General features: G+C 44.1%; 1 protein-coding gene across 7 annotated transcripts in view; it reads right to left on the reverse strand.

The window, feature by feature from the left end:
- Positions 1–2855: 2855 nt before the first annotated feature.
- LOC136432300 (uncharacterized) overlaps positions 2856–15711 on the reverse strand; it is a 57747-nt gene continuing 44891 nt past the window's right edge. For 6 of the 7 annotated variants that reach the window (XM_066423495.1, XM_066423531.1, XM_066423524.1 and 3 more), the window contains exons 3-14: positions 12614–12861; positions 12064–12276; positions 11647–11879; positions 11270–11363; positions 10572–10728; positions 9398–9605; positions 8800–9038; positions 8304–8481; positions 7934–8136; positions 6916–7008; positions 5767–5969; positions 2856–5454 (exon numbers count right to left, since the gene is read on the reverse strand). In XM_066423495.1, coding sequence (XP_066279592.1) covers positions 5170–5454; positions 5767–5969; positions 6916–7008; positions 7934–8136; positions 8304–8481; positions 8800–9038; positions 9398–9605; positions 10572–10728; positions 11270–11363; positions 11647–11879; positions 12064–12276; positions 12614–12861 — 2354 coding nt within the window. In that variant the 3' untranslated portion in view covers positions 2856–5169. Of the gene's footprint in view, positions 5455–5766; positions 5970–6915; positions 7009–7933; positions 8137–8303; positions 8482–8799; positions 9039–9397; positions 9606–10571; positions 10729–10853; positions 10996–11269; positions 11364–11646; positions 11880–12063; positions 12277–12613; positions 12862–15711 lie in introns of all 7 variants that reach the window. The other variant, XM_066423503.1, reaches the window with a different exon arrangement.

Here is a 15711-nt window from a genome sequence, read left to right on the forward strand (position 1 = left end):
CCTTTCCACACGGCTTCCCCAGAATGCAACGTGAGGGGAACAATGCAGAAAGGAGGTCACTCCGAGTTTGAAGTGCGGAGCAATTGTCCAATGTAACCTAACCTTAACAACACACGGTTCAACGAGTCCGCTTAAATGGACGGTGTGTTTACGTTTGAACTGCGCGTTTGGAAGGACGGCCTGAATCCCTGAATGACAAGGCATTCCAGTCTCCATCGCATAGCTGATTATGGTGTAGGCGAGAAGGACATAGCGCCAACCTTATAAAGAGACGTGTCTGAAAACCTTTTACGGCACATTTCTGTCCTAGATGTTATATATTTCACGTGCATCTCTCCTACAACACGGGAAAATACCTGCTTCTATATCATTACCTATAAGGAGATTATGTTGCCCTTGAGAAAACATCCAAAACGTTTTCCTTTGACCTTACACCACGAGAAAATGGCCCTAAATATCAAAGAGGATGCATGTGCATTATTCTAGACATAACCCTACAAGGCGAGGGGGAGAATTGGCAGTACGTGCATTTCTTTGATGGATAGAGTGATGGCTATTAGTATTGACATCCGCTTAGAGATAACCTTTGACCTCCCTTAAAACACCTGCTGCCTCGGATATTGTTTCTGTATCCGGTGGCGGATTTCGCGAGCTTTCATTGGTCAATATCATTTATCAACAACAACTATCATGATTTCTTACATTTTAATCCTTACATTAAGTATTTCGACCACTTCCAATAAAACACATTAGAAAGGAGAAAAGACGGTTGCTTTGGGTAAATCAGATTGTCGCTCTGTAGTGCTACAACTGTTTTTCACACTTACCAAGGAGTTACACTGTACACAATGGTGTTGTGTTACTATTTATACAGCGTTGTGAATGTGATGACTGCAGGAAACACATGTAATGTGGGCCTGGCCATCTGGGGACCACAGATAAGGACCTGTACTGCGCCAAACTGAACAAATCCTCTTACCTGATGAGAGTGGCTTACATTAAGCTGATTTTCAGTTCTCGCCTGGCTTGCTTAACTTCTCACAAACAGGTGAGAAATGTTCATAAGAGCAGCACAACGCTCCCTTGCGACCGAAGATATTGATTTGGTCAATCGTTATGCTACTTTTCTGCTAGGGTCACATTTCCAAGCCGGGGCCCGACCGGGCTGTTTGAGAAAACTAAGAATAGAAATTCATATAAGGAATATACATAATTCATGGTAAGGTCCAATTTCTTAACGTTTTGTGTGTTTGTTGTCTTTTATAACGTATTTTTCGTTCCCGTAATCTACTCGACCGGGTCCCGTGACCCTAGCATTAGTAAGGCTTTCTTATCTTGTCTCTACCAGACTACAGGAAAAACAATTTGCCAGGGGAGTTTGGCCACCATAGGCATAGGGTTTCCTTCGAGAGTGACGTAAAAAATCCTACCCTACTTTACCGAAACCTCTGCTTAGAGAATAATAGGGTTTGACTAGACGCGGACTGACTCTCCTGGTCAATTTCCCCCCCTTTTTGCTGTATTGTACGATCCATACCCCCGTAGAAAGACCTGGTGGGGGCTATTTCTTACCAGCACAGAGGGTTGGAAAAAAAATCACCCCGCCCTGTCAAAATCGCGATTGACATTGGCAGGGAATTTCGGCGTTCCGCCTACAAAATTAGTTATGCTCAGATAAGTTTGACCCCGACAAATATTCAGCCCATCAAACTGCTTCCCCCAGCGTCCAAGGTCATATTGCACAATAAGGAATGCCTGCAGCTTACAGGGCTTCGACAGGAAAAGTGACTCTACCGATAGACAAATATATAAAACACGAATGCATTAGGTCAACGTATTCTTGTTTCATAAACTAGGATTACAATTTGGATGCGGCAGCCTTTCAGAACGTGAAAATTTACAGGTTTGATACTAAATAGTCGCATTTTCGAAAACAATATTGATTTTGTACAGAGTGGTGTTAGAGTGCAATTATCATCCAAGCAGTCTGGGATTGTAGGTTGGTTGGTAAATGTCTTTCTTCTGTTGCATGCAAACAGAAAATGGGTATTAGAAACTATAAGGCATAAGTATGTATAACCAGTCGATATTTATGGGGCATCTCAATGCCTCTACCAGGCTGGAAAGAGTAGAAATTGGCCACATAGAAGAGTTGGCCAGCCGATAGATACAATTTGCTGTATTTTGGCCGATTTTTACTCTTTCCAGCCACGTCTAGAGCCTGGTAGAGGCTAGCGAGATGGTGCAGCGTTTCAAGAGTACCGCTGATATATATTGATAGTCTCTATCATACCTCCCTGTCGATTTAGAAAAAACGTTGTTACTTACATAAAAGTTAATCTGAGTTGGTAAAATTCATAATGAGAAATAAAGTGCTCTCCAACTCAGCTCAGCTCAGCTCAAGAATTTCACTCAGCGGAATTTTCGCCCGAATCACTCGGTCTTCATCAGCTATCTGACCCGAGTGCTGACGTCACACGTGCGTAATCACGTGTCCACTGCGCTTGGGTCAGATAGCTAATGAAGACAGGGTGATCCGGTTGAAAGTTCCGCTGAGTGAATTTTTTTGAGTTGGAGAACAGTTTATTTCTCATTATTAAGTTGTTACTTGGTGATAGGGGGACTGAGCTTGCCCTACAGAGCAATTCATTGCACCAGTTCCTTTGGTTCAAAAATTGCATATCTACGTCCGGCTGATTCCTCTGGCAAATTACTCAACCTACATGACTAATTTCTACTATTTGTCCAGCAACCCATGTAGTCTGGCAGAGACATTCGTTCGTTTCTCACCAGGGCTTCTTAGCACCTAATAAATATACTGATACAAAAGCAGCAGCAAAGAATGCGAACAGTAGTACAAGAAAACTTCCTTTATTTGAGCCGCACAAGGTAGAAAATTACGTCATCAATCTACAGCAGTTGGTGATAGTATCAAAGACATGGCACAATATGATCCATACACAAGGACACCATGGAATGGACGGCGGAGACAGCCAGAGAATGTCAATCATCAGACAGCATCATCATCCATGTACAGTATATGTCACGTGGCGTGTTCTCGTGAGAAGTCGCGAGACTGCGTCAAGGTGTGGTAGAACCAATCAACGGATTTTCACGTTCATTTCAGGGAAAGGTACAACTTTCAAAAGGCTTGTTGGAGCATGTCCATAAGATTCCAAGTAGAAAAAAGAGAGATGCCATCCTTGACACAGTATCGACATAAACGCGAGGACAACCATATCAATATTTCACAGTAAGATGACAACAATCATGGAGTACAAAAATACACGCAATAACCAAGTCTTTGAGATAGGCTCTCATAGACAACAATCGGAAACCTACTATTGCCCAATAATGACCCCACATATGTACACACATTGCTGCAAATTTAACAATCTGTCACAAAATCTTATCGCGGAAAAGGTACTCTTAAAATTTGTCATGCTATATGATAAAGCAAGGAGTTTTAATAGAGACATACCAAACCTCCTTGGGTAGAGAAATAGTTTCAATAGTTCTAAGAACGCAGAAGCAAGTGAAATTAACCAATGCAACAAGTGCAGAAGAACTCTGGGAAAGCTACACTATAAATAACTCTAGTTTAACGATTAAACCTTACAGGTTGCAGTTCACTTCATAACATAACACAAAGGCACGGTGGTTGATGCTAACACGTAGAGATATTGAAAACTTAACAACAACAAAAGATAAAGTAACTGTATGTAGCTGCTTCTGTTCCTACCCTAGGATAAGTACAAACTATAAATTCCATAAGCTTTGCGAGATCCCTATACATAAAGCGGACATTGTTGAACAATTGTTCGGCAATACAGCAGAGGGAAGTTGTTGTTATATAATAACAGCACGCTACTCTGCGGTTACATCTACGCTACTTAATCAACTGATGTAGAGAATATTTACTCTTCAAAAAGCACCTTTATACAACATCAATCTTTAGCCAAATAATTTACAAAAACTCTGGTACAATCCTATCAGCCTATATAAAAGTACAAATTGTATAACGCGCCAAGATATCATAAAATACACGCTCGCTTTTAGCTTTAACATTAAGAACAGGGGGTTGATATTGAAAGACATGTATAGCGACAAATGCTATGTGTATGCCGCTATAATTGAATTCAACTGTATGTAGCTTCATTACTTTAGCAAACTAAAAATGTCATCAAACTTTCACACGTACTGGCGTTGGTACATTGTTTTTCGTTCACGTGGTTACTTGAGCGCTTATAATTCACAAAGAAACAACAGAGAGACTTAAAAATCTGCTTTTGAGAATGGTTATCTGGTCAATGATTGTTTGAAAGTCTCGTAACTCCTCGTGAGCTCTCGCGAGAACTCGGGCACGACTGGGGCTGACCAATTCTCATCCAAACGGTACATATACAGTAGATACAATGGTCAAACTTTATCAAGAAAACTGGCTCACAACGTCTACTGAAACATGACGAACGGCGTATGATTGATTACCCTGCAATTCTAAGCAATCACGTCATTAACACAACACCTGGTCTACATCCTAGAAAACTAGACCGTTACAGTTTGAGTCCTCCCATTGGTCATCGGAGGCCTTTGAACTTCGTGGCGACCCATAGTAAACCTACTGTAAGTTATCTTCTCATTTAATGAAACATAGCAGCTGAATCTGATCAACAGATTCACGTCTGGATCTAGGAAGTCGACATACTGGTTTTGAGCAGTTTGGCCCCACAATTACGGATGGAGTTCCTCCCAAGAACGGTAGAGGAACAAGATGAAATAACTAACGATATTCCACAAACTTCAGCTATCAGAGAAACGCTCTGCACTAAGTAGTCGTCATGTGGATGCTATGAACTTACAATATGGCCATTTCGGTGGAGAAAAAACACTACTGTCACTACTGTTTCACTTATGTGTTCGAGAAGTACGTTGGGCCGATAAACTTTGGTTCAAAAATATAAAATCTTACGTTCTTATTCTGTCCAAACCAGCATCTTTTCCCTCCCATCAGTATACACAATATGCACTTTTACCACCTCTGGTTACAAGGAGTGGTCAAAACTGGTAAAAGTGTATAGTCTACCCTTTCTATTTCTTTTCCCAAGTACATTTCCGTCTGGAATGTCTTGATATGCATAAATGTCTGGGTGTTTAAGGTAGGAACCTGGCCTAGTCGTCACTCTCCCCGTCGTTGAACATGTCGGCTAGTTTGGAGAACCTGGGCCCCCAGTCGTGCAGGTAGTCGTAGTTCTGGTCGCCGTCAGAGCTGCTAGAGTTCAGTGAACTCAGCGACCCGGCCAGTGACCCTTGACCTTCGTCCCCGAACGGCGTCATCTCGTCGATGGCGCCATCGTTGGTGTCCTTCTCGGCGTCGCCAAGGCGACCGTGGATGAAGTCGCCCACGTCAGCAGCCTCCCCTAGCGGAAGGGTCGGGTACTTGCTCCTATCCTCCGGCTAGAGTTTGGGGGTGAAAAAAAGTGTCAGGACTACATATATGTGTTACTTTCCAGAGATGAAACGGTGCATTAACGACGCTATATCTAATTTACTGACGACATAAATGGTTTCAAACTGCCTTGATACAAAAATTTTGTGTCATTAATAGTCAGTAAAAATATTAAGTGAAAAAGATCGCAAGAGGACAATGACATTACATTACATTAGTTCAGGAACATCATACAATATTGGATTCCGACCCAAAACTACCAAGTCGGTTGGGCAAGATTTCTACAGTAAGAACGTTGACGCCAGCAGCGGTCATCTCACCTTGCGCTGCTTCAGGGTATCGCCCACGGACTTGATGAGGTTGACGTCATACGCGTCCTGGTCCTCTTCTCCGTACCCCTCCTCCTCGTACTTCATGATGTTCTCGCGAGACTCCTCGAAGTCCGGGCCGTTGCCGTAGCCGTACATCGTCTTCTTCTTCTGTTGGTACTGACGCCTGAACGCCACGAACACGATGATCAGGACTGTGGGCGGAACAAAGTGAACATTAGAACTACGAAATGGTTACAGTCAAACCTGTGCAGGTGACCACCTGGCCAATGTGACCTCTTTTTGGTGGTCCCTTAGATTATTTTTACCATTGACGGAAGCATAAAGAATTCTGTTTCTATATATAGCTATAGTGGCCACCTGTCTACATAGAACAGATTTTCTCTGTCCCCTGAGTGGTTTTTCTGGGACGTTTAGACTGTAGGTTGTGAGGACAGTCTTCTCTAGACTTTGAATCATACGGGCATTACAAATCAAAGCAAACTAATAAAGCAAAGCATTACAAGGCTATCCAAACGTTAATTATAAAAGAAATGCGATCAATAGTCATATTCTCCATGCTACGATTTACAGCTTGTAAGATAACTAAACGTTCTACAACACACACTAGAACAATACTTCACCATAAAAATATGCTACATGCCACCAAAAACAATGCAAGTGTCTTTGTTAGTGTATGAACGGTTTCTTGTCAGACCGGGAGAGTTGCAGGGTATTTGTGCGATTAGCTATCAAGTTAGATGAACACAATTCCGTCCGTATCAGCACGTCATGTCAGACACACGCTAGAGGGCACAGTGAGAATCCTGGGATATTTCATTCTTTCTAATTTAAACTAGGCACAATTATCAGAAATAGGACGTAGGTGTATACGATAGTAAGTCATATCTATAAAACACTTCACGCAACATGCAAATCTCAATCTGAGGCGCTTGAAGTACTCCGTTAGGATAGCGAACAGAACCCAGGCGGTATCAAGGCGATTTCAGAATGTTCACAGTGAAAACGTAAATTTCCATGCGTTATATCCAGCAAACAAAAGTTCACGAGCCAATTTTCATTCTACACCTGGACTGTACCGAAAGTCTCGCGCGCTCGCGCCGGAACTCTCGCACTGTGCCGTGTCAAGTGTGTACTTACTCAGCAGGATGACGAGACAGACGAGGATGGCAACAAGGGCGGCGGGCGAGATCTGGATGGGGTTGACCACGGCGAGCGGGCCGCAGCTCTGGCCTGTTAGGGGATACAAAGGGACGCAGGGAGGTCAGTACATGGCATGGGGAAGCGCCGCCGTTCGTTCCACGCGTTGTGCGACACGTTTACGACAACAAAGTTGCATGCCGCTGTCGTAAACGCAAATGCCGTAAAACACCGAGGACGAACGACGGTTTGGTCGTCAGGAGTTTTGACTCCCACAATACTCACCGAGGAGAACTAGCAGACAAACCAGAATGGAGATGGCCGCGGGCGGAGTGAGCCCTATGACGCCCAGGACTGGGGCGACAGTAGGGGGAATAGGGAGGCAGTCCAGCCCTACATAGCGAGGATTGAATAGTTGTGAAGGAAGAAAACGGAGGCCACAAGTTTCACGGGAAGTCTGGCTCTGAGCTATGGTATGCATGATTCCAATTCCTAGCCACATACACTTGAGAAGAGAATAAGGGAAAGAAATACATGTCTCCTCTTCTCCAAGCAGATCTTAGGAGATCATGACGTTTCAGAGACAAGTGGGCAGTCAGAAAGCGGCATGATTTTCCTTGCGAATATCTGCTTAGAGATTACATTTGTCTCTACTCAAACATCTCAAACAGTCTGCGACTCTGCGCTGATCGCTGGGAAAACAGTAGAAATCGGCCAAATAGAGTGCATAGTATGCCAAGGGTAGTCCGCTATCAGGGAAGTTCAATATTGAGCTTCCCTGTATAGCGGAGTACCCTTGGCATACTATTCACTCTATTTGGCCGATTTCTACTATTTTCCCAGCGATCCGCAGAGCCTGGTAGAGGCTACATCGAGGAAGATGACAAGAGAAACGTAGGCGCTGGAGCCAGGAAATATACCTCAATATTCTATAATAGTGCGACTATTCATACGAAGACAGCATATTTCTAATAGTTCTAGTTAATTCTACTCTCTGTCAAGTGAGAGGACAACTCACGGTTCAGTACTGCTCCAGTAGGGTCGTCCGCACACGAGCAGTTGTAGCCGGTGAGGAAGCTGTTACAGATGCCCGTGCCGCAGGGGTTGTCCTTACAGTAGTCTATCACACTGCTACAGTCTTTCCCCTCGTATCCTACCATACACTCGCAGATGAAGTCTCCAATGCTGTTTTCACAGCTGATAGAGTTCACGCACATACCGCTAGAAGGACAAATTGCACCGTTGAAATATGATATCATCACACCTATTTTAAGTATAGAAAATTTCGACAGCCACCAACACAAGAATTGTGCTTTAATCTACAAAATCGAACAGATATCCATGACTTTTCTTAACAAGATATCTATAAGTGTAACATAACTGGTTACCTGTTACACTGTTCATTACATTCGTCGCAGTCCTGTCCACAGTCCACGCCCTTGTACCCTGGTGCACAGCTGCAGTTCCGGCCAGCCGCGCTAGGTGTCGGCGTGTCCAGTTCGATACACTCGGCTCCGTTCAGACACGGGAAGTCGTAGCAGTTCCGGACGACGGAACAGTTTTTACCTGGAACGGGACAGTTACGGGTTGTTACAAGCTCACATTGAGCTGACTTCTTCTTAGGGCACAGACATTTTTGTCTCAATAACAGTTCTCTAGTACAGTAGAAACCGATCATTTGCAACGTCCATTAATCAGCGCAATGTCCCCGATTACCCGGCTTTGCCGATTATGAGGTGTTAGCTCAAACTGACCTGGCTGAGTACAAACTAGATTGACCCATAGGGTGACATTAGGGTGCCGTACCAAACAAGTTAACACAGATATTTCACCAGTAAGAAACTGTACTGTAATTAAAAAAAAAAAAGAACAATATGGACGTACCTTTGTACCGGTCCGTACAGGTACAGTTGTAGTCGGCAATCTTGTCCGTACACTGCGCTCCGTTCTGACAGGGATTGGGGCTGCAGTCGTCGATGTTGTAGCAGACGAGCGGGTTCTGGGACCGCACCCCGTACCCATGGATACACTCACACACGCCCAGGCTGCACTGCTGACCCTCTCCGGTACACGCGTAGGACTGACAGCTGGCAGACTCCAGACAGGCGGAGAAGTCCACATAACTGTAAACAAAAAAAATAAACAAACTTTAAGATGGAACACAAGTCATGTTAAAAAGAAAAGGAGGAACCAGATTCGAACTCACAAAATTAAAAGAGGCCTAGTTTTGATTGGTGAAACTTGTTTGTCACTCAAACATTGCAGAGCAAATGTTAATAATCAGTTCACAATGGCTGGTCCTTTCAAGGTCCTATGTACCATCCTGGGATTCATACGCGACCTCTTCACGCAACATGTCAATCGTCAAGCATTTCTTTTTGTTATCAGTCACTTAGATATCACTGAAATTGTTGGTTTTTAATTTGACAACTTGTGTGGATGGAGAGAACGTAGAAGGAGGGTGAATTTGTCCTCAACTGACCTTTTATCGATGTTTTGGTTCTCGAAGTTGACCTGTGTGGGTGCCGACTCCACGGCGCTGTAGGAGGCGAAGCGCAGCTCCTCCAGGCAGCCGCGGAACGACTGCGTCACCTCGATGTCGGAGGACAGGCCCCCGAGGACAGCCGCCTCAAAGCCACCTACATACAGGCGGTCCGCGTTCAGCGCCTGGGCGGTGTTCTGGCTTCCACCTGGCGGGATCAAACAAACACGTTAGGGTTAAGGTACCGGAACCACTGAACCTGGTAACTCCAGGTTACATACCGGTGAGTGTGGCGTTTATGTTTGTTATGGGAACGAATATTTGGCCTGACGAGAAACTATCACAAGTCAATTCAAAAAGCCAAAATGGCGAAAACAACTAGATGACTCTCGCAAACGCATCAATGGGAAAATGAGCTTTTCATATGGCGATGCTGTCGTATTTGCTGTTGAACACAAATGCCTTTGATAGAACTGTAACTCTAAGAAGGTTAACAAGGACTGTATTTCAATTTTTATTTAATTGTTTTGGCAACACATACTCAAAGTAGCTAAACATACTGAGTAATCATTTTGACTTGAATTGTGTTTGAAGTTGTAACTGAAACAAAACGGTAATTGGCGAACAAAACATACAGCAGAACGAACAACGGAAAACAGAACGCAAATTGGGTTTTCGGGACGTGAATAAACCAGAAACAGAACAAACGGACCCCAAGCGACGCATTCCTTAGCTCATTGGTATCAAAACGCTGCTACGGAAACGAAGAACGGAACACTACAGGGTTTCATCGCTGAGAATGCACATGAAAACAACATTTGATTGGTTCCATGATCGCGAAATTGGTGATGGTAGAATCAATGTCAGTTTGTTCAATGATCACTGAATAGAAAAACAATCAATGACGAGATACGACCATGCATTTATAACAGAATTATTGATTTCACATCAAAAGGGAAAACTGTATGTCAAACTTGAGTTAACCTATATCGTTTTGGCCACTTGACATGCATAGTCGTATCTCCAGCAAATATGAGCATCATTCAGGCTGCTGGAGAACAAAAATCAAAACAATAAGATGCAGGCGCGACGGGAACGAGTTGCAGGGGTGACTTCTCGGGTGGACAGGACGAGCCGGGATTGGCTGGACACATCACGTGACAGCGGCACTCACCCTCGTAGTTCACCTCGGCTAACTGATCGTACACCCCATTGGGTAGAACCTCATACAAGGAGGCATGGTTACCAGTTCTGTCCACTACGATTTCACGAGAAATGCCATTGTTGTAGTCCTGCTTGTAGGTACGAAACTTTTCGTCGGAGTCACTTCCCTGAGAGGGGAAAGCACAATACATCATCCTTCTGTCACTACTAACGTTCTGTTTGCGACGCCATTTTGAGTCGCGCGACATCCAAAATGGCGCCGCAAAAGGAACGACCTTTACGGAGAACTTACCGAAAATTACTTGGGCAATAATATTTCCGGCGCCATCACGCAAGGTGGCCGTGTTGCCTGTCCTCGTCACTGAAACTTCTTGCATTTCGCCGTCATTGAAGGTCGCCCTGGTTGTTTTATATTTAGTGTCACTGCCACTTCCCTAGTTTTGATTGAAACCCACAAGAACAAACGCTTGAAACCAAAAATAAAAACATAAATCCATGCCTTCTACACATCTCTTAACTACGGAACAACATGTTCGGGGACCATGTTTCCAAAAGTTGCACGAATAGACTCCATGAGTAGTTTTTGACAGCCAACAATCATAGTGTGAAAAGACAGCAATGCATAGTGTGGCTGAAAATTGTAGATAGTAAATGACAAAATGTGGAAACACAAGATTACGTATAAACGCACGGGCGCTGTAGCCTTACCCTTGTGTTGAGTCGCAGCACGAGCGCCCCACCTTCCAGGTACAGCGCCACGTAAGCCGGGCCTCCGAAGTAGAACAGGAGACCGTCCGGAGCCCTGGAAGACAGGAAGTTTGGTCAGAATCGTCCGTTCTTCTGTTACCTTTACCTCTTACCGAAATGACAAGCGGCCTGCGTGCCGATTCGAGCTTATCATGAATAAACAAAGGTTCAAACAAACAAACAAAAACAGTTGACGACATCACATGGTTTTGCTTCATACAACAATTTTAATAATTTCCTAACGAAAGGGTTATTTAAGTGACGATATTTTGAGTCCTTGCAAATATGAATGTCCAACTACGTATAGTGTGCATTTCTCGCCCTGTAAACAAACTTACTTGGTCCTGAACTTGAGACTGATGACGGTGTTGGACCGGGGCGAGTTGTCCACGCGCATGCGCAGGAATGAGTCAGTCCTGGTCAGAGTGACGAGAGACGGCGGCAGACAGACGATACACGTGTCCGACACGCCCAGCTGACTGGAGGGGCTGTCCAGATCAATGTCTGTCGGCCCCGCGCGGATGAACGTGATGCAGGTGATGGGGTAGGCTTTCAGACGCTGGGTGTTGAGCTGTGAGGGGCGGAGAAAACATTATATGCAGCTCGGTTGCCATACGTAGATCTATGCCTAGAGATCAGATTCATTCAAAGACTCATTATCCATAACTTTTCAAGCAAAAACGATACTCAGACTTAAAAGATGTATTGTACTCAATGTTTTAAGTAAAACAGATAAACAGAAAATGAATATTTACCCTGAGTTGATCGATGGATTCATATCCACCAATCTGGGTTTCTCCGACGAGCATACTGCTGCTGAAGTCCAGGCTCACGTCCACGTCCGTCAGGATCTCGGGTGTGTAGGAGATCCCGTTGATGATGACTCTCGTCTGGTCGTTCAGGGTCCCCAGGCCTGTGATGGTGACGTCATGAGTCTGGTTCCTTCCAACGTTCTCGCCAACATACATCTACGGGAAGAGGAAGAAAAACGTGGTGTTACTTCTTCACTGGTGCCGATACACCCTTATCAACAAGTAACGCCATCTGTGCATACGATTGATGGAAGCAGAAGCGGAGTTCGCTATTGCTGCCAACGAGTTGGGTGAAAATACAGCCAGTCTATAAATGTGGTTCTACTCCCTACTGCTAAGTGGCGCTGCAGTACTGCCCTGATTAATGTAGTAGACCAAGGAGGTTATATGAGTAGACACAACCACTTTCGGCGAAACATTGGCAGGTACATGTACTTGCTAGTGGTTGATAAGAACTTTCCAACTTGATGGAAGTCTACAAAGGTAAGCTTACCTCCACGGCTAACTGGTTAATGGATGCCTCGATGTACAGTCGCTCATTGTTGACGCCCAGGGCGAAGAAGTTCCTGCCCTCTCCTTGCTGGTAGATCAGCACGCCCTTGTTGTTACAGTAGCGAAATCTGAACTCCAGTCTGTCCTGGGCGCCCTGCAGAACGTTGGTTCCAAGGTTCCACTTCAAGTAGCCGCTCTTGTCTATGTACTTCTCGCCTGTGGCTTGGTGTACTGATGCTACCAAAAACACTGTAAACCAAAAACAAATGGTTTAGTGATCTTTCTCAAACTTAAAAAAACTACAATAATTTCATTGTAGAAAGTCGACGTTGTGTGTAACGCTTGTTAGTGCAGTACCAATGCTGTCCGCTAGGGCTGCATAAGGATATTTCCCACAGTTGATCATGTTGGAAGAATGGGGCGGCTATAGTATATCATACTAGTAGTTTCATACCTTAGATAAAAAAAGAAGTTTTTTTTTGCGTCCCGTGTAGCCGATCAGTAAGGAAAGTAGACCTTCTTTTTACACAGATGTAACCAGATATGGCTAAAATGCCGCTACTAATTTGAGACTTCATCATCATCAATCATACCCTTTCGAGCAAGTGCATAACTCGGGAATTTAAATGTCGAAAACACGCTGGAATAGATGAATGTGTGTGCCTACATGTTCCCAATGAGCTAATGAGGCCATTCACAGGAGCACAGGAGAGGGACAAAAAGCACATGAAGTTCCCTTGGAGAGGCTGACATGTTTGAATGGTGCCATTGTACGGCATGTTCGGGTTTGTTTACCATGTTGTGTTGTTAGGTCAGGGCGGTGTACCCGGGTCCGTGTACGGACCGAAGTGTGGGCAGCAGACTATTGATATTTTACACCAAGGAGGTTTAACCTCCTTGTTCACACCCATCATTTCATTTAAATTCATAGATGTCGCAACAGAACTTCTCTATTTGCACTACCTACCTAGTACCTACCTACCTAGTTCCTTGACCTATGTCGTTGGGTGGACAAGGTAGACATGAAGATAGAAGCTGTCTACAGCTACTTGATACGACATGTAAATATCATCGAAAAGGGCAGATGAAGTAGTAAACAGGTTGAAATCAAACTCCTTTGATACGATACAAGACAAGCTATTTTTCTCTCACCAGCTGTAACGTGTAAGCCCATTCCACCTGCACACGCTAAAATTCCTACTTTTCACAGTGTGCCAGTTACAATAGTAACTCTGTGGAATTTGGCGTGAAGGACGTACAGGACATACCAGAGTTTAAGACGTTTCTTGGAAGAGGATAGAAAGAGATGAGTACAATGTGTCTGTTCTGTCTGAGGCAAGGGGCCAGGTCTGACAAATGGTGATGGAAAATCTTCTGTCTTCACTATGGCAGAGGCACGGAATTCACCTGCAAGCAGATCATGTGCGTGCAATTTTCTACCGACCTAGGCCAGGATTTTTTATCAACAGGCTAAAGTTTTAAGCAGTCTGTCACTGTCTATTTGTGTTTTCTTGCTCATAATCTGCTTGTTTCAAGTTGCATATTAGTAGTTCTGATTGTAGCCAGTCTGTGTCTCTGTAGAGGCTAATGCTATAGCCAGGTCCTTGTTGAATAAGTCTTTACCTGATTCATTTTCAAAAAATAGTAGGAATTGACCGAATAGATTTCCAGGGGTTACACATCAGGGGTTCAACCCAAGGTGGTCGAGACTATCCTTCAACAGTCCACTCCAGGTAAGTCGGAGTCTAGACTAAAACACTGGACCGTGGCAACAAAGGAAACCAGAGGAAAATCTCCAACACTACAACAGAGCGAAATAGCTTTTCAACAAGTGATCCGTGATGTCTAACACCAAGGATTTACATACATACAATAACTATTTGACCTGACTAACAAACTAAAAAGACAAACGCGGTGATTTTTTACAGTTCATAGCGACTAACCCAGGTGTTATTTTCAGTGCGTTTTCCCCAATGACTGTGCCAGAGTTTGCCTACTGTCTCGCCTCCTCCACGACTCAGTCAGTGGTTTGAAACTTGACCTTCCCTGTAATGGGCAGGGAATTCGCTTCTCTAGTCGGCTTTTGTTCTCGCGTTATTTGCTTTCCACTCAGAACTTATAACTCCGCCCGCGTACGGTTACGATGAATACATTAGGTACAATAATATAGTGTGGACGGCAGGAAATAGTCATCCACTGACGACAGGCTTCGCCTTACACGCGGACGTGCTGTTATTTCAAGTGTACTTATGTTTGCACGTAAGCATTACCGGGCGCCATCTTTGATCCGGGAACTTTCAACCTGCCGCCATATTTTACAGTTTTCATATTTACATTCGATGTGACTCATGCTTTACAAAAATATCTACAAACAGTAAGAAACATGGTTGAATACGCAAACATTAGATGACAGCCACTTGATAAATGTATAACTTGAAGAAAGAAACTGTGAAAGGCCTCATAAAATTCTTTGCGTAATGAATAGGTATCATAATATCCTTTTCTGTTGTGTTGGACTTTGGTCAGCCAGGTGCTTACTAATCCCGTTATCGCTACCACATCTGCGTAGGCCGATTAGAGTGCGGTATTCCGAACGATCGACTCGTTTTGTCCGTCATTGTCCGTCTTTCCTTCTGACCACGGGCGTAGCATTTCCGGGGCCATTGTTCCAACATTTGTTAGCCGTGAGTCAGGTGCAGAACACGATATCGCATGCCCCCCTCCCACGGTAATGTAACGCCAGCGCCACTGGTATGTAGCCCCCAAAACTGGGGCATGTTTGCAACGTGAGAACGTTGGTGTACAGGTTATAATGTAGGGAAAATACACTCCCGGGTTTCAGCAGTAGGATGGGGAGTAAACCAACTGATGGCAGAAAAACCTACATTGACTGATAATGAGTGTTTCAAGACATAGAACAGGGACCCGGCAGTGTCCATTTTCCAATCGCTAACTGAGTCTAAAAACCAATAACACCAGATTCTACAATCTAGTATACAACATACATTTCTCCTTTACCATATTTCCCGAACTAGTAAATCGTTAGTGTACAAGTAAAGACAATTGAATCTACATTGAAGTTTGCCTTTCGATTAATCC

Source organism: Branchiostoma lanceolatum, chromosome 1 (assembly GCF_035083965.1).
Source record: "Branchiostoma lanceolatum isolate klBraLanc5 chromosome 1, klBraLanc5.hap2, whole genome shotgun sequence".
Classification (NCBI taxonomy): Eukaryota; Metazoa; Chordata; class Leptocardii; order Amphioxiformes; family Branchiostomatidae; genus Branchiostoma; species Branchiostoma lanceolatum.